This window comes from Chlamydotis macqueenii, chromosome 25 (assembly GCF_036417535.1).
Source record: "Chlamydotis macqueenii isolate bChlMac1 chromosome 25, bChlMac1.mat, whole genome shotgun sequence".
Taxonomy (NCBI): Eukaryota; Metazoa; Chordata; class Aves; order Otidiformes; family Otididae; genus Chlamydotis; species Chlamydotis macqueenii.
Genome location: NC_141580.1, coordinates 2,673,594 through 2,692,179, shown reverse-complemented (window position 1 = coordinate 2,692,179; position 18,586 = coordinate 2,673,594). Strand labels below are relative to the sequence as shown.

Sequence of the window (18,586 nt, the reverse complement as noted above, 5' to 3'; positions counted from 1 at the left end):
TTATTACGAGCTAGAAGCAGCTAAAAGCCCTGAGGTGGGACCACGCTGGCTTCGTTTTCACTTGTGCTCAGCTCCAGGTACCACATCTCTGGCTCGAGGACGCTTTGGGGTGCTGTGTAGCAAGCAAAAGTTTGATTGCGCTTTTCCTTACCTCCTGTAGCTTGGGGGGGGTGTGTGTGTATATATATATATATATATAATGTATTTTTTTTTCTAAAGCAAGAAAAATAGCCTAGGTTTTAAATATGAAAGCTCTTCCCATCAGTCATCTGGGATGATATGGGAAACTTTGGAGGTCTCCGCCAAAAACACCTGAGTGTTGGTTTAAAGAGGGATGTGGAGGAGTTGCCCAGCTCCCCTGTGCCCCGTTACATCGTGTGTTTGCTGTAGGGAAGGGATCTCCCTGTCTTTCTCTTGTGTTCCTGCGTTTCATCCTTGCATTTACAAAGCAAACTGTCCCTGTCCCAGGGTTTGGGAGCGTCCTGGGGCAGCGCTGCTCCCTGCGGGGTCACAAGCGTTGTTAGAATTAACCTGGAATTCCACGTGTATCAGGATCTCTTGGAAAATTTTTGAGTGGAATAAAGATACAAGGGTTAAAATCTTGTCTTTGGTCCGTCATCAGTGATGGACAGGATTGCCCCAGCCCTGGAGGAAGGATGCAGCCGCGGAGGAGATGCTCGTGCCTGGCCGGTGCTTCGTGCCTTGCGCTAAGCACCGAGCAGCTGCTGCTCAGCTGAGGAATGCGTCCAGCAAATCCTTTAACACCCTCGAGCTCCTGGCAAGAGCTGGAGTTTCACTGCCTGCATCTGGTCCTGGGGCTTCAATCGAGTCGTTCTGAGATGGTTCCTAAAATTCCCCGTGTCAGTCAAAGCGCCAGCTCTGTGCCGTGGGGGTCTGTGTCCCACCACCTTCCTGGGACGACAGGGGCTGCTGGGAGCTGGGGCTGTGCAAATCATAAACAGTGGCTATAAAATCTCTTGCTGAACCGGCTGCTTCAGCAGAGATTTAAACGAAAAGGCTAACTGAGGTTAATCCTGCAGCCAAGGGATGCTTACCGAGTGTCTGCGCGGGTCTGGCTGCCGAGGCTGTGGATCAGGTACTTGTCTGAGGTTTGGGAATACAGAATGCCAAATAATTTTGTTGCTTTCTTTTTTTTTCTTTTAATTCCCACTGGAAAATATTCCGCTCCTTTCCATACAGTGTTTGGCTGTTTGCAGAAAACTGTTCCTCATTGAGCGTGCTGTGCGTATGTTTGCGGTGAACAGCAGAGCCTGATTACAGTGGTGTGTACCCTCCCTAGGCTGCATCTGATGAAATCCCACATGGAAAGTTATCAGGAATGATTTATATTAACCCAGCGGGAGTCAAGTGGATTTGTCGAGAGCATCATCTTTACCCTGCTGCTGTCGTGGCTGGAGATCTCGCTGCGCGCGACCTTTGGCGGGGACGGCGATGCCGGGCTGCAGCCCATGCTGGGCTGTGGTACCGCACCCCGCGCTCTGCTCCGGCGCGGCTCTGCTCTAAAAAGTGACCGTAAAAATGCCAGCGTATCATGTCTGATTTACTGCCGCTCAGTGATTCCGAGATCCAATCTGCCCTGTTTACAAGCGTGAATTTATTTCTCCCCTACTTGCCGGTACCAATTTACCCTGCAGTCAGAAAGTTCAGTTTGTCGTGACCCCAGCAACGATGGTGATGTAAAACCGCAGTTGCGTCCCGGCGTGGGTGTGTGTGGCAAAACAGGGCTGCTCCTGCCCCCAGCTGTGCTGGCTCTGCCCAGCTGGAAGGGGAGAAAAAGAGCAAAAAGATGTAATTTCTGTAAACAGGCAACTGAGAGAGGGGACTGTGGGTACTAATTGTCTTTTTGCAATATTTTACACTCTACATCTCAAGCACAGGATTTTTTTTTGTACCTTGCTATGAGGAAGTGGCTGCGCAGAGCTGTGCCTCTCTGCTCCCCTGCGTTGTCCCGTGTTGATGGATCCATGGTAACGCTGCTTCGGTTCCCGTCTCTCCGGATGGTGAAATGCTGCATTACCGCAACGAGTCTGCGTGATAGGGAGCAGGGAGGCAAAGGACGCTGGAACCGGGATGTGCTCGGTCCCGGCAGCAAGCGTGGAGGTGGCTCTGGTCCACCGGTTGCCCCACAAGCCTCGCAGCCGCCTCCCGTGAGCCGATGCTTGGAGATCATCTCGCTCTGCGAGGTAGCGGCTGCATGGCTGACGCGTCGAAAGCGCTCGTGTTTTCTTAATTACAGGCCTGATTCGGCTTGCTCCCATCTGTAGCGAAACTCCCACTGTCTGCGTTTGGCACGGGATGGTCTAAATCCGGCTACGATGTCTGCACTCCTCATACTGCGGTAATTTCTGAGCGCCTCACAGGCGTGAATGCACGCGTCCTCGCGTGCTCCTGTGGAGTCAGGCGCCACCAGTATCCCTGTTTTACCTGGCTGCGGGCTGCATTTTCCCACAGGAGGTGAGAAACATGGGGGCTGCCTGTCCTGCCTGCTCCACGCAGCCAAAGCAAGCCCCGGAGATGAGACTCACCACTGTGCTGATGGCCCGTGGATGAACGACGGGGCACAGTTGTGCGCGCACGAGTGATGGGGGAGTCGCTTTGCGCGCACGAGCAATGGGGAGCAGCTTTGCTTGCTGGGATTTTCTGCACCGGGGGGCAGTGGGGTGTTGCTGGGTGGTCTATGTGCAGCAAACGGGGGCAAGAAGAATGACACCATGCATACAGCCACCCCAGCGTTCCCTCTTCCAAATGTTGTAGCCATCACAAGAAAGTAAAAAAAGAGCACCGTGTGCTAACTTTTGAGCGTCTTTAACTAAAGTGCCGGGAAATGCATTGGGGAAATATCTTTCTCAATGGACTGTAGAGAGGATTTAAGAACCCAAGCGGTGGTGCTCTGAATTCTGACTCAATTATATGCCGGCAGAAACCTGCAGTGCGAATCCCTTGGTGTGCAAGGGGCATAAAACCTTCGTCCGACGACGTGGCCACGGCCGTTCAGCCTGGTCGTGGTGGCCAGGCTGGTCCTGAGCTCCACCCCAAGCCCTGTGTTGGGTGGGAACAAGTTTTGGTTTTTTTCTTATGTCCCAAATATTTCACTTCAGGCAGAAATTGTAACACTCAAGGCTGTAAGTAGTAAAAGCCTCCTGGGGTTTTAAGCTTTGCTGGCTACAGAGAAATGCTGTTTTCACTACAACGTTTAGTACTTATCTCCTCTGCATGAGGACGAGGGAGTGGTTGGTGCTTTTCCTTTGGAAAAGGCAAGAGATGAAGTTGTCCCACTGGGAGTATTTGGAGATGTTTGTCCTTTTCATGAGGCTGACGCCTCCCTCGTGCGCCGGCTCTGCGGAAAGGCTGGGCTTTCTAGGCGGGGAAAGGCCTAAAAAAGACTCCAAACATGAGAACAGTTTTACAGCGAGGAACAAACGCTTCTGGCGTTGGCTGGGGAGGAACTGTCGTGTAGGCTCTTGGTATCTCAAGAGGGTTGTGGAGGGGCTGAAGGCCATGGCTGAGGAGCCTCCAGCCGATCTCACCCTGGATGATGAGGATGGACCAGCTCACGAGCGTTTCCTCATCCCTCCTTTGGCTTTGGGGTGCTGCTTGATGGTTTTAAGGTGTGTGGGAGTTCTGAAGACGATCAATCAGCATTTTCTGGAGAGCTCGTTTGGTACGTGATACCCTTCCTTAGCTGGAGGGGTTTGGGTTGGACATTGACATTTCAAGTCCAGATGTTTTATCCACCCTCTGCTAAGGCTCCACAGCACCTGCGTGAGTATCCTCATGTGGATGAGTGCTGGGGGGATCCGTGGGCTTCTGTGGCACGCTTTTGAGGTATTTTTGGCAGGACCGTACAGAAATATGGCCGTTGTCAGACCCAGAGCTGCTGCTGGACCGGAGACAGAGCTGCGCTGCCACTCGGCTGGGAGTTCAGCAAGGGTAACGAAGAACAATTCATTAAATGAATCAGTGGGGAGAGGTTAGGAAGACAGATTGTAATTATTGTCCAAATGAGTCCTGGCCTTCAAGCCGTATGCTGGCACCTGTTAAAAGGCTCCGGGGCTCCCACCGCAGGGCTGGTCCGCGGGGTGCTGCCGGAGGAGGGACAGCCTTGGTGGTCACGAAGGAGGAGCGCGATACGCCGTCACCCGCCTTCCTCCTCTTTCTGCACCATCTGCTCCTTCCTGAGGGCATCGTCCAGGTTGTCGTCTTCTCCGACCTCATTCAACCCGCGTCTGGTGACATCACCGTCCCAGCCTGGCGCGTCCTGGGCCAGTGACCTCATTTCACCGGCGTGCGGTGCACGTTTGTGCACGCCGAGTGGCCTCACGCTTGTGCCGGGGCGTGGATTTTCGTAAGATGAGAAACTTTTAGTTAAAAACCCCACCTTCTCCCCCTAAAAAAAAAAAACCCAGAGCAGTAAAAAGCAGAGGACATTGTTCTGCGTCAGGTTACTGAAGGACTCAAATATTTGGAGTGCCACCGTGACAGTTTATTCATTTGCTGCCAGAATATTAGTACTATATTTCTTTTTCAATAGCAGCTTAGCCAGTGCTAAGTCGCAGCGATGGCTGCGGAGGTGATTTACGCTGGCTGTAAGGACCCTGCGTGAGCACTCACCCTTCAGACCAACGCTCGCACCGATACGCCGGTGCGGGGAGCGGCTGATTGCACAAATAAAAATAAAATGGCAATATCTCTTCGTGAATTAAACGTGCTCGGCTGTCGCACCTCTGCGTTAGTGCTGCTAAGAGTTTAACTGGTCCTGAAGGATAAAATTACAGGGATATGAATTGTGACCCACTGGGCGATGTTTAATGCCGTCCTATAAAATAAACAAATTAAAGAGAGAGTTGGTCCTGTCCAGTGGCAAAAACTGGTTTTGAAGGCGGAGATGGATGCGTTAGGAGCGTTACGTGTGATGTAGCCGCCTGTTGCCACGGTAGGTGATTACATTTGGGATGCTGGCCGCTCTGCTAGTTTGTAAAAGAAATAACATTAATGCCAGCACAAGACTGTCGTAGCCTCAGGCGGTACCCAAGACCTCAATAACTTCTTATTTAAAACCAGCAGGCTTGTCTAAAGCCAGAGCTGACATCTCTGCTGTTCCCATACCGTCGTGCGACGGCGGTGCCCAGAGCGGCACAGGCGGACGCTGAGCTGATTTCAAGGAACCGTCTCCCTGCCTCGCCTTGCAGAGCTGCTTGACAGGCTCTGCCAGGATATCTCGGTCTTGGGGGCCGAAAGGAAAACCCTGTCCTTGTAAACGCATCTCTGACAACTTTTATGGCTCTGCTTTCCGGAGCTCCGGCCCCATTACTCTTCTCTGTTGCGAGATTAAACCTGACACCGTGAAGGATGGATGGTATTTTTCTTGGCTGACGTGCTTCTGTGCCAGGTTGCCGATAACACAGAACAAACAGGAATTTAAAGATAAATTCATGGCTACTGTTTGCAGGGGAGAAAATAACAAAGTGTGTCACCTAAACACATCTTTCCCTCCTGGTTTATGTCGATGTTTGAAAGAGCCGTGCTTTGCCTTACATTTTCTTGAGGCTGACCACTCAAGTCACGTGGGTCGGTGGGTTTTTGGTGTTCCCTCAGTGGTTTTGTAGGACTGAGAGACATAATCCTCTCCAACAAAGAGGATGCCCTGCTGGTGCTTGCATCTCCCTCTGCGTTGGTAGGGATTTGATTGCTCCTTTCCTTCTGCGCTCTCGTTTGGAAGGGAGATGAAGTCCTTTTTGCCCATTAGTTCGCTCCTTACCAAGCTGTCACTGCAGGCTTGTTCTCCTTTGGAAAGAGATCCCCTTGGGATTTGACGCTTCAGAAGCCGGTTTATTGCAGGCGTCCATTGTGATTTGCTCTTTGCAGCCATCATTTCATTTTAGATAATGCACCGCTACCTCCTGCTGGGATGGGAACAAATGAACCATGGCGATGTGCTCGCGTGGAGCCAACCGGACCGTGCTGTTCCTCGCACCTCGAGTGAAATAATGGCATGGCTCGATGCCACCGTCGCCTCAGCAGCTGCCACGGGAGAGCTGGTAGCGGTGGGAATGTATCGCTGTGCCCGAAACTCTGAAATTAAGATCAGCTTTCCTCCTAAATAGGATCATCTCATGTGCGTTCCTACCCAAACCCATCTCCGTTCTCCCCAGGCCCTTTCAGCTTCTTGTTCCCCCTCTCCTGGACCTGGCTGGAACGTCCCCTCGTTTTCCTTCTTGCTTTGTGGTCCGTGATGCTGTTGGACGTGGCTTGATAAGATACGTGTCTCTGAACCTTTGTGTACCACAATTATGGAGAAAATTATTATGGAGGATTCTAATTTGCTCTCTTTCCAAGGGTTGGTACCTTAATCTGACAGCTCACGTCTCGCCTTGTCGGTTGGCTCCAGCCTCCATCTGCGTCTGGATTTCCAAAAGTAATTTACAGACTTCAAATTACTTGCTTTTACCGTGATTTTACTCCGTACTGAAAGGATAATTTATCAGCAGGTACTCTTGGCCTGTGTGTGCTGGTTACAGACTGTGAAATACCTTCTTCTCTATTACTCCAGTCAGGCTTGCTCGCATTTTGAATCTCAGTCTGTTTCGCCCCGTTGGCTTCACGCGCGGCGGGATGTACGTTGGTGTCTCGGAGCTTTTGATGGTGGCATCTTCTGTTCTGGACACGGAGTTCATCTGAGATACCTGTGCTCTGCTCTTTCATTCCGCAGGATGCGCGTTTTTCCCATTCCGTGCTGAAGAAGGGCTCGTTGTGTCACTCGAATGGTATTTCACAGATTTTGGAACGTGTTTACCTGAAATGGGGATTTTCAGAGGAGCTGTCAGAAGTACCGAATGATCCATCAAAGTAAAAAAAAAAAAACCTGATACTTTTGTAGACTGTTCTCAAGGTTCATGCTTGTATTTTTGTTTCTGGCTTGTGCTGGACCTTCTTTTTATTGCGAGGTAAAACGTTACTGACAGCAAGGAGTGCTCTTTTCCCCCAAGACAAATAAACCGAGGTGGAATTATCCTGCTCTGCCTCCCGTTTGCTGTCTCAGCTGTGCTACTGCCGTTACTCTGTACTGATGGTGCCCTTTCCAAACAGCTCCGTCCTTTTATCCCGATGATCTGATAACGCTCCGAATCCTTCCCTGTTACCAGGGAGCCCAAAAGAGCCTGAAACCGAGAGGAAGCCCTCAAAAAGTTGTGTATCCCTGAATAATCACCCATAGCACAGGTGGGAAGGCGCGGGAGAGCACAGCCCCATTTAACGTGGGCTGAAGTGAACGCATATGGATTTTTTGAGCTTGACAGTGTTTTTTTCAATGCTGCTATAAAGAGGCTTTTATAGGGAAAGGTGGAAAACGTCGTGGCTGAGGGGCTCAAGAGAGGTACCCACAGTTGTCCCGTGCCAGCATCCGGCACCATGGCCGAGCCCTGCTGTGCGCGGCTCGGCTGCGTGCAGGGGAGTTGTGTCTGGGGATGCCATATACGTATATATACACGTACACGTACATACATACGTGTATATATGGCGTTTGTGTGCCATGTGGCAGGGAGCTGCCCATACAGGTAGGGGTTTTTCCGCGTAGGGGAGGTGGAAGGAGCCTGCCCAGCGTTTGAGGCGGAAGGGCACGGGCATCCCGCCGGAGCTGTGCTGGGGAGGAAAATTGAACCCTGCGGGGTTTTTTTTGGTGCCCACCAGTTCCCTCCTAAGGCCGTTGGCCTCAAAGCCTTCATCGCTGTGAAACGGCCGCTGGTGGTCTTGAGCTGAGGTGAACGGCCACGTTGGTGCTCAGCAAGGTGCTTGCTCCGCACAGCATCAGTGGAGAGCAGGATGGATGGAGCCGTGTTCTCTGGGATGCGGAGAGGTGAGGCTGCTGCTGCGTGTGCCGTGTTGTGTTCGGTGGGGTGGTGGCTGTGGGGCCAGCAGCGTGGGAGCTGGCAGGTGGGCTTCTGGGGGCTTTTTCAGGGGCTTCCAGGCAGGGCTTCTTTACCGTAGGGTCCCTGCCAGCACCCTTGTTCTGCAGGGAAGGGCTCCCATTTCTTCATCCTCTGTTTCTTCTCTTTGGTGTTTCAGTTCTCTGTGCTTCCAGGCCCAGGTCCCCATAACCCTGATGGTTTTCTCCCAGCAAGGGCTGCTGAAGGCGAGCACTGGGAGCAGCGTGCAGCCGGCTCATGCCCAAGGCAGAGGCGTTTCCGTGGGGTTTAGTTGGAACAGGAGTGTGCTTTGGGAGGGGGTCTCCCAGCTGTCCCCCCTGACTGTGCCTTGCTGTGCCTTGAGGAGCTGCCCTGGAGCACTTGGGCTCAGCTCCTTGTCCGTGAAACTTAGTGGAAAGATGTGCTCTAGCCCAAATGGGCACCCAGTGTGTGGAACCGGCCTTGAGCTGGTCTAGAGGAATAAAAAGCCCTAGGTCACGTTCAGCATTACGTCCTACTCCCGAGCTGTTTTGCTCTGTAGGTCTCCTCCTGGTCCGTGCTGTTTGCTGATGTATCCCTTGTTGGTCTCTTGAATTCTTTGCTTAGCAACTAAGCCTGGTGGTGATCCTGCCCCAAAGTTTTCACGCCGATTGCTAGCTCTGGGTGCTTCAGCAAAGGTGCCTGATTCCTCCTTGAGACGAGCGTACGTGTTCTCCGTCGTAGCCCAGTCACGGCTCTGCTGTGGTGTCTGGCTGCACCAAGCCGTGTGTAGCTGCCTGCCTCGCAGAGGCGAAAGGGCGGATGCGCACCAGGAGCCTTCCTGAGGACCTTGGCTTGCTGGGAGCCCTAAAGAGCAGCAGAAAGTCGTCAGGCAGCCTTGGAAATGTTCCCTGCAGTGTCCTAGGAGCAATGTAGACAATGCCAGCAGCACCCGGGTTTAAGCTGGGTCTCAGTTTCTCCCCTGGGGAGTAGCTGCCGGGCTGGGAAGCGGTTGCTTTTCCCCACAGGTGTCAACACATCTCGGGTTGTCCGTGGCTGGGCGGGTTTCCCATCTTCTCCTACTGTGCAGGAGAAACATCTGCCAGGGTTGTGGCGGAAGAGCTCTTGGCCTTGGCCAGCAGCCCGTCGTGGACTTTGACCGTCGCTTGCGGAGGGGACGGAGCAGAGCAGACGGAGGAATGTCCCTTCCTTTTCCAGTCACCATTTGATGGTTTTTGGTTTGGTTTCTTTTTCCTCTGGGGTTGAGGTCCCAGACACGCAGCTGCAGTGAGCCTCGGGCCCCTGTCGCTTTCGATCTTGTTTGTTGGGTAAACACGCCCTCGCCGGAGCTTTTACACTTAGGTTTTTACAGCTGCAAAGGGCCCTGTGAAAGTGCCGTAAAATTGCCGGGATTTATTTGACTGAAGACCGCACTGGGTACCTCGGCGTCGAAATCCCTGCTCAGCGTTTACATTGCGCTGTTGCTTTCAGTACGCGCTTGCTTGTTTCCCCTGATTTTCACTAACGTGAGTTTTCTCCTTGCTGTGTTTTGAAATATCCTAATTAGATATTTTTGACTTCGGCCTTCAAAGCCTATCTGGAAAAGCCGTCCACGGCCCTGGCCGCTAACGCAGGCTTCCTGTTGTTCGGCTCAGCTTTCCAGCTCGAGCGGTTTAATAGGTCAGGCGAGTATTAAAATGGGATTTCACTTGGATATGAAATCTGTTTCAAAGGGCGTGTTTTTTATCCAGCAAACGCTTCATATCCCCTGTATCCTTTCTGCTCCAAGTGGAGGTTTTAAACTTGAATATGATTTCATATTTCTCTTTTTTTTTTTTTTTTTTTCACCTCTTTCCCTGATGCTGTGATGAGAAGGCAGATGTCAGTATTGGAGGGGAACAAATTGCTGGTGACTCCCTCCGGCTTTTGTTTAGTTTCATGAATCATCTTGGGGCTGCATGATCTCAGCGGCCGTGTTAGTGACTCGTGATTTCTGATGGGACGGCAGCCAGCGTGTTGTGTTTTAATGTTTGGTTTTCCGTATGTTCTCCCAGTCCAGGGGAAGACTGAGCACAGGACTTGTCAGGGCCCGAAACTGCCAATGCCACTGCAGTCGAAGATGTCGCATCTCTGCTGCCCCACCGAGAGCCACCCCACTTGGCAACCCACGTCTGCCTCACATCGCAGAGCTGTTGGTGGCCTGGCAGCCACGGCCTGGGCTTTGCCCACAGTTTCTTTCAAGAAACGGGCCGAAACGAGACTAAAGAAAGAGGGAAAGCAATGGAGGAAATCTTTCCTCGCTTGCCCAAGTGTTTTTGACTCTTATACTTTGCCAAGTAGTGGCAGAGTGAGGAATTAATGGGGTATTGCGGGTTTTCGTGTCGGGAGAGCACAGGCGTCGTTCAGATGGCTCTCTCTGGGTGGAAAGCGGTGGGCGTGAGCTGTGCCTGCAGGGTTTGATGTTCAGCAGCTGGGTAAGCGTGGGCTTCAGCCCCGGCGTTTCTGTCCTTTGGGGACGAGCCCACCTCTGGGTCTGCAGCCGTCAGCACGCAGCGGTGGTGGACTGAGGTGCCTCGCACGAAACTGAGAAATTGCGTTGTATTTTAGTACAAGCTTAAATTAGGGTGTGTGTGTGTGTGTGTGTTTCTTGGAGACTTAGCGTGATATGACTCCGGGGAGCTGCTGAAGACATTTGTTTGCTGCTCTAAAACAGCTTTCCCTTCCTCTCTTCCATCTTTTATTTTCTGTAAGGAGAGCACAATGCGCTAAATGATTAAACTGGATTAGATTTATCTGCAGACATTTCCCTTCGAGCTGCGGTGCGTGGCCGTTTCTCATCCCTCTGCCTGTGCTCGGGTGGGAAGAGGCATTGATTATGTGGGAGCTATGATCTTATTTCTGTCTTCTCCTCACAGGTGTTTACAAAATACGGGAAATGCTACATGTTTAACTCAGGAGAAGAAGGACGGCCTCTTCTTACCACGGTGAAGGGCGGGACAGGCAATGGACTGGAAATCATGCTAGACATACAGCAGGATGAATATTTGCCAATATGGGGAGAAACAGGTAAGACTAAGACCTTCCTTTTCTTCCTGCAAAAGTACACGTATTGGTGATTGTTTTGGAAAGACCATCCCATCCTCCTCAGCTAATGTCTAACCCTAAAGCTCTTGAAAACAAAAGGAGCCCAGTCTGTACAGAAATGAATTGTTTTTCTTCCCGATGTCTGCGGCTGCTAGTTGGGACCAGCCTGTCCACAGTTCAGCTCATCAGTGAGTGCTGGACTTGGATGTCGTGGTGCCAATGATTGGGATGCCTTCAGATGCTCCAGCACGTCCCTCTTCCCTAGAATGGCATTTTTAGGAGGCCACGTTCCAGGTGGACCTCCAGCTACTGTGTTTTCCTCCTCCTTGATGTTTGGGGACATTGGTTGCCCTAATTGCTGTCTTTGCGTGTGTTGGTACTGCCTGGGTGGACCGAGGGCTCGGCTCGTTGCACTGGGAGTGTTTGAGTTGGATGGCGTCTGTCCCCTAATGAACCTAGCTGGGTCAATCATCTTCTGATGGAATCATCATCTTAGTCCTGGCACAGAGAAGGGCAGAAAGCGCTGACTGGAAGGGCTGGGGCTGGGCGCTGTCTCGCGGGTCTCACGGGCTGGGACGGCAGTGCCCAGGCTGGATGTGGAAGTGCTGCCTTCTGTGAGGGTGGGTCAGCAGCTCCCGTCAGCCCCACGGAGCTGCCACGGTGGAAGTTGCTGGCAAAGCTGGTGCCAGTTTCTTTAACGAACCTTGCTGCAAAAACAGCGGGTAGGAGGCTGGGCTCTGCAGCAGGGGTGGCGTGGGCAGGGGACAGCATGGGGAGCGACACCAGGGCCACCCATGTAGAGCAAGCGTTAGCAGCCCTTCAGCAGCGGTGGCTGCTGACATTTTAAACAAAGAATATAAAAAAATATTGGAAAAACTGCCAGTCACCCTCTTTCCCTGGCAGTTGCAAGGCAGAGCGTTGCAGTGTAAGTTTTTCAGGATGAGGTTGTCTGTGTTTGGTTTTGAGTATCGGGGAAGGGAGAGGAGCAAATCTCACTTAAGGTATTGTGTCACCCTGCGCAAACCCTTTGACCACCTCTCAATCTTCTGTTCAGTATCACAGAGAAGAGTTGGTTGCATTAACTAAAAACATAAAATGTATTTGTGTGGTGTTTGATTCTTACTGTTTAATCAGATTCCCATGGTCCCATCAACCATTTAAAATTGCACAGGCTTCTACAGCGAGGGCTTTGCCTTTCAGGTTTTAGCTCGTGCTCAAAGTCAGCCTGATCTGGCCCAGCTGAGGGGGGAGGAGACGGTGATTTGAAATAATAGTTTCTGACTTGTTGGGTTTGTTTGAAGTCTTGTCCTTTTAAAGGCAAAACAAGTTCACAGTACGGAGCGGGAAGAAGTGCATCTTCTGCCTCTGATGCTTTCTGGCGTGGAGGCTGCTGTGGGGTACCACACTGACGGCTCAGGGATGTAGCAGGCACGGACAGCCACACCACAAGCTCTCTGTGTTCAAACTTGTTGGGTTTTAGATCCCTCTGAGGTTCCCCATGGATACACAGACCTTGTGTCACATCATCCTGGCTTTAGGCTTGCTTTTTGGAGCTGCCTTTTGGAGAATCTTTGGGAGGAACTGATCCAGATGTGCTGTCTTTAGAGCTGCTCTTTTCTATCGCTACGATGCTGGGAAGGGCAGATCAGGCTCAGCTGGGTAAACCAACCCCTCATCACATGGGAGGCAAAAAAAAAATAGAGGCAAGTGGAGAAGTAAGCTGGGAGGACAAAAGATGAGGGAGGAGGATCACCGAGGTCTTGCTCTTCCCATCTAGCAGGGAATCTGGAGAGGAGAGCCTGTGGCAGTGGGGAGGAGGTTTCCAGTCTGGTACCTCCACGTCCATGAGCACTGCTGTCATCCAGAGGTTGGGTGGGATGACAACTTCTGCTCTGGTCACTGTCTTCAGATAACTTGCAAATTTGTGGCGAAGGTGCTTGAAACCTGGCCGTGGCTGTGGACTTAAAACCAACCCCAAGGAAAGACAAAAAACCAACCCCAAATCTTTTGAGTCCAGACTTGACTTTTGACCACATGTGGAAGAGCGCGATGTACCTCTTTGCTTGTCAAGATGCCCCTGGTGATGTCCTGCCCCATCATGACCTCAGTGCTAATCTCACACCTCTTTAACATAAATTTGTACTCAGCTAAAGATCAGAGGCATAGGGCAGGATTCTCATGTCCCTACAACGGGGCTGATGTTGTGGGGCTGGATTGCGTTGGGGCAGTTACTAAGATCTCAGTGAAATGCTGTAGGATTCAAGGGCTCTCGGTTTGATTAAATCGTAACGGAGAGGCTCCTTGCAAGCAAATTTGGCCATGTTCTTACAGGTCCAGGTAGAACTGGTACTTGACTTTGAAGCTCATAAAACGTTAATCTTTGCCTTTCAACAAGAGACTTTTTCATCCTACGCATTCGTACGGCACCTTGTACAAGCTGTCTTCCATCTTCATTGAGCTCTCTGGACATTACTAGAATCAAAATATTAACTGTAGTGGTTAATAGTTGCTGTTGCCATGGAAACACTTAGCTCTTAGTAGGTGAGTGAAGGAGTTGATGATTTCCAAATATTTGCATAATAACGTAAATGTGTTTGGAGTTAAATCTCCTCAGCTGCTACCACTGGGACTGCACAATCTCGGCTTCCAATGAGAAGCTTCGTCAAGGGCATGCAGTTTTTAGTGAACTTCAGCCCTTACTAGCGAGAGGGATGGGCGTAGACATGGAGTGAGTTCTTCATGTTGCAATGGCAAAGCCACACGTAGGCACGAGGAGGTCCAGCCATGGGGTATCAGCTCCTCCAGGATGGGAGGAGTTGAGTTTTTTCTTCCCAGTGAGTTGATATCTCCGTTATAACCTGAGCTGTTCTGTTTGCTCCTATCTTTATCTCTTCAGACACTCTTACAGAGTGGTTTAGCTGCCCAGTTTTCCCAGTAGCCATCCTGTACCCAGCAGCTGCTCTTTAGTTGTCTCTTAGGCAATGGTTTTTGGGTGGTTGACTGACTTGACCTTTTTTCTCCAGTTTCCAGCTTCTGCAGCGTCCCTCAGACGTGGCTGCTCAAATCCTTGCTTTTCCCAGTGCGTTGTCCTATGTCAGTCCAAGTTTTCCCAGAGCCATCTGGAGCTGTCCCAGCCGAGCTGCTGTCTCAGACGTGGTGTTTGCGCCCTATTAGGGCTTCGCAGATGCTGGAGGTGGACTGCAGGGAGGTCTTCGCGTGTCAAAATACGCATTTCTCTGGCCCATCGTGGTGGCCTTGGCTCATGCTTCCTGCAAGGCTCTGTCTGGTAGAAAACGGCCACCCAGAGCACCCTCCAGGCCCCAGTTGCACTGCCTCTCCGTCCCAACCCTGGCCAGGCCACCCCATGGGACCTTTCCTCCTGTGCCGCAGGTCCCTCAGACCCTCTCGCACAGAGCAGTTGTGGTTCTGTCGGATGCAGGGCTGATTTTTATCAGCGCCAAGTTCAAACGGTGACATCTTACTCTGTATTTAGTCCCGTGGCTGCTTTGTGTTTTGCTCCACGTTTGGAGACGCCGTAGAACCGCGTTCTCCTTCACAGCCCCACATGAAAATAGTTGGCGTGGGGACTCAAAAATCCGCATTTTGCTGCTGGCTGCGTCCCTCGGGATCTCGGCTTTCTTTTTTAAACCGCTCTTTGCAATTCAAATAAGAAGCGAGGAAGGAAAATATTGGTTCGTCGCTTGGGGTAGGGCTGCTCCAGGAGCTGCTGCCACCACGTCACGCTGGCATGTGCTGTGTGATAGAAAAAATTATTTAATTGTTACTGACTCGACAAACAAAATGAAGTGTATTGTCATTCTCAGAAGACCTTTGCTGAGTATCCATTAATATCTTGAGGTATCTTGTCTAACAAGTTGCTCGTAGTAGAAAAATACACCTTTTGCCTGTCTGTCTGCGTCTGCAAGCCCGTTATTGGAACGTGTTAAATGTTCAGTTTCTGTGCAGTCTCCTTCTGGAACAGCGAGCGTACACAGACGGCCTCAATCTCGATTTTCAAGTGCGAAGAAAAGAATATTTTGACTGCGGATGGATGTCATGGCACCAGGCAGCCTTGCCGTCTTTGGGTGTGCAAAATATTGTGTCAGGGCTGTCAAAGTCGTGAAGCACGTGGAAAAAAAAAGACGGTAAAAAGAAAAAGAACTGATAATCTCCATTTTTTGGATTCTGCACTTTGAAAATTTGTATTTTTTAGCACTTTACTTTAACCATGAGCGTACTAGACATGAAAAGAGTTGGAAAATAATTTGTGGCTGAAGTCCTCACATCACCATTGTGCTTTAAAGAAAACCTTAGATACTCCAGGCAGGAATTGTGATGGAAAAATCCTAGCAATCCCGCATGGGGGTCAAATGCGAGATGCAGATAATTTGTACAAGGGAAAACTGTTCTCGTAACCGAGGGGGAATGACAAAGCAGACTCAGAGTAGAGTGGGTGGAAGCTGCAGTCAGTCGTACGTATGGCACGGAGTCTCCCAAATTCTGCGTCTTTGTCTCACCCGGTCGGGTGCCGGAGAGCGGCGGGGACGCGGAGGGTGTTTGCTTTGTCGATCTTGATATGGAAAGTGGCAGAAACGCAATCAAATGTGGTAAAGGAAACCCTAATTTATAGCGGTGCTGATTTGATTGGAAAGAGAACCCACTTCTGGTTAATCTTTGGGGAGCGGCCCGGGGTGTTTTGTGCTGCCTAATACAGCAGCGCAGTAAATTGGAAATCACTCAGGCTCAGGGCTGTAAATAAAAAACACAATCAGGGAGTTCTGCGTTTGTGTTTCAGGAATTGTTGGGTAAAGATGAACATTTCATACGAATTAAATCAAGTAACACGCCGAATAAAAAAAAAAAAGGGGGATGAGAAACGTGCTATAAAATTGCACTGAGAAGCAGCATGAAATCTATAAAGCTTGAGGCTTCAATCCATTTAGGAGACTATCACAGAGTGTTATGGGCTGCTGTTATTTAACTCGATAAAAAACACGGGTACGAGCAAGGGTCGCGGTTTGGGAAATGGAGAAGCCAACAACGTGCGATGGGAGCTCGGGGCCCAGCCTCTGCCGTGCCCGAGGCACTGGATGCGACCCCTCCCTCTGGGCACCGCGCCGGAGGGGGCTGAGGCATGTCTGTAGCATTAATCCCAATTAGCCAGAGGTGCAGGTGATTTCGGGGCATTGAATTTGCATGTCGCTGCTTTTCTTCTTCATTAAAGCTGCCTTAATTCCGCTGATCTCTTTTCCTTTCCAAATTGAATTTAGATAAATTGAATTAGCGTGGCTTTAATTTGAACCGGGGTCTTCACGCAAGGCCTGACGCTGTAGAAGTTTGCTTGGATTGCGTAAAGCGGGGAAAAGTGACGGTGGTGCCATCCGTGCTGTGATGAGCAGCGCTTCCCGGCCAGCCTTGACCTTCCTCCGGCTGCATCTCCCCAGGGACCAGCTCGCGGTGGGATGCTGTAGAGCCGGGACATCGTGCCAACACCGGCACGAACCTCGCTGTGTGCGTGGCTTTGGGTAGGTTGTGTTTCAGAAAAGGAGCCCCTCTGGTGCCTTTTTTTCTGGTGAAGAATATGTGATCATGGCCGATCTGCTGCCTGCTTTGCGTTTTGGGGTCTGTGCTGGAGCATCTCCAGAACCCGCCAGAGGTTTGGGATGCTCCAGGCATCAATTCAGAGGGATGTGCAGCACAAATCATCCACGTTCCCTCCTTGCAGCCAGCACCACGGCAATGCTTTTTTGCTCCGGTCAGGGCTGTTCAATCTCATTGCTCACAAAAGCCTTCATAAATTTTGGGATCCTACAACGGAGCTGCTGTGGAGGAGAGTGTGGACTCAGAGGGGGCAAGGGTGACCCCAGGCACGTGCAAGTGGTTGACAGAGCAACGCTGCCAACCATGAAAATTCATCTCGCAAAAATTTACTGACGAGGGCACAAATTGAGAGCTTTTCTGTGGTTTCTTTGATTTATGGTTTGGTTTTGTGTGGTTGTTTTGGTTTTGGTTTTTTTTTTTTCCCCCTGCCCTCTAGAATTTCGTGCCAGGCAAACCAGATGTAACCAGCAGCTCTGTGCTGCTGAGACGGGTCCGGGGAGCGTCGTTCCTGCTGCGCTCCAACATCTTACTGCAAGGATTTCCACAGCAAGGAGGGGCGGTTGGTTTAGCCCAGGGCTGGGACGTCCCCTCGCCTTTCCCCAGACCCTCCCCGCTTGATCCTCAGCAGCGCAGACTCCGCGTGCGGTGCATTAAGAAGCCAAAGCCCTGGAGTGTTTGATTTGCCGGCTGTGGAGAGGCACAGAGCACTCGCTGTCGTTTATTTCTACATGTTAATATGATCGGTGGCGGTTCTTCGTAAATTCAGGCCTCCTTTTGCTCACAGGAGATGTGAATTCAAGCTGGCCTCCCCCGGGTCACGGCTGCAAACCCGCCGGGCTCCCGGCGTGGTCCCAGGGTTTATTTTGGATTTACTCCGTGGGGCGTCGTCTGTGGGCTTTGAGCTGCCAGTGTTAACCGCAGCATTTGGGAAAAAGGAAAAAAGGCACTGGTTTGCGCATCTGCTTCGTTCACAGCTTGTGGAGTTGTAAGTGGAATAATTATAATTAATAGAAAACTCATCCGTAAATATCCAATAAGTAGGAAATGCCCTGGGAGTGGAAGAAGTGATGGGTAGCAGCAGGTACGCACCGTTGTGGGATGGTGGGCTGTGGTGATGGGTTCGTGCAAAACCCTGAGCACCTTTTAAAGTAGGAATATACTTCCTAAAAGTCCCCGTGGATAGTGCTGACTCCAGGGCTTCTCGGAGCTTTTGCAATTTCTTTTCCATTACGGGGACGTTGTGAGCAGTCGCCTCCTGTGTGCAGCTGCGGCTGCCTGAGGGCAGCTTTTCTGCAGATTGAACTCGTTTGCCTTGGAAGAGCTGGCTCTGGATTTCATTTATCAATTAAAATAAAGAAGAAAATAAAAAGGAAAAAAAAAAAAAGGCAGAAAAGCAAGGCAAGGTGTGTGTGAGAGTAACTTGTGTTCTCCGGCGCTTTTCAGCCCGCAGCGTTTTCACCAGCTGGTTAACAAACAGCGCGTGCACGCGTAACAGCGCGGGCGGATGAGACGCTGCTCCCTCGGCAAGGAGGAAAGGCCAAAAAGGCTTTTACTATTCACAGAAAGGATACACGGTGGCTTAAAATGAGGAAAATGATGCTGAATTCATCTGGAAACTGCAGGACGGAGTTGGGGAGCTGGAGGGGGGCGGCTTTGCAGGGCTGCTCTCCCACCTGGCACCTCGTCTCCCATCAAGCCAGAGCGGAGCGATGGATCTTGGCTGGCGCTGGATTTCAACTTGTGCAAGAGCACAGAGCCCCGGGAAGGCACAAACCCAAAATCTGAGTGAGTCGAGACAGCTGCAGAGCCGTAAACCGGAGAATCCCCCATCACCAGGGGCGAGCCTCGCGTGTCAGCTGCTTCCGAAACCGCGACGGTAACGGGAGCGTTCAAAGCCCTGCACAGGCACCTCTGTGCCAGAAATATTTTAGATTACGGTTTGCAGCATGAGGCTGTAAAAGCAATGAAGAAGATTGAACTAGGATAGTAATTTGTTGCGT

At 51.1% G+C, this 18,586-nt stretch overlaps 1 protein-coding gene across 2 annotated transcripts in view; it reads left to right on the top strand.

Annotated features, from left to right (window-relative positions):
• Nucleotides 1-18,586, top strand: part of ASIC2 (acid sensing ion channel subunit 2) — a 444,266-nt gene that overhangs the window by 391,906 nt on the left and 33,774 nt on the right. For both annotated transcript variants that reach the window (XM_086766578.1, XM_086766579.1), the window contains exon 2: nucleotides 10,817-10,967. In XM_086766578.1, the coding sequence (XP_086622704.1) occupies nucleotides 10,817-10,967 (151 nt within the window). The remainder of the gene's footprint in view (nucleotides 1-10,816; nucleotides 10,968-18,586) is intronic.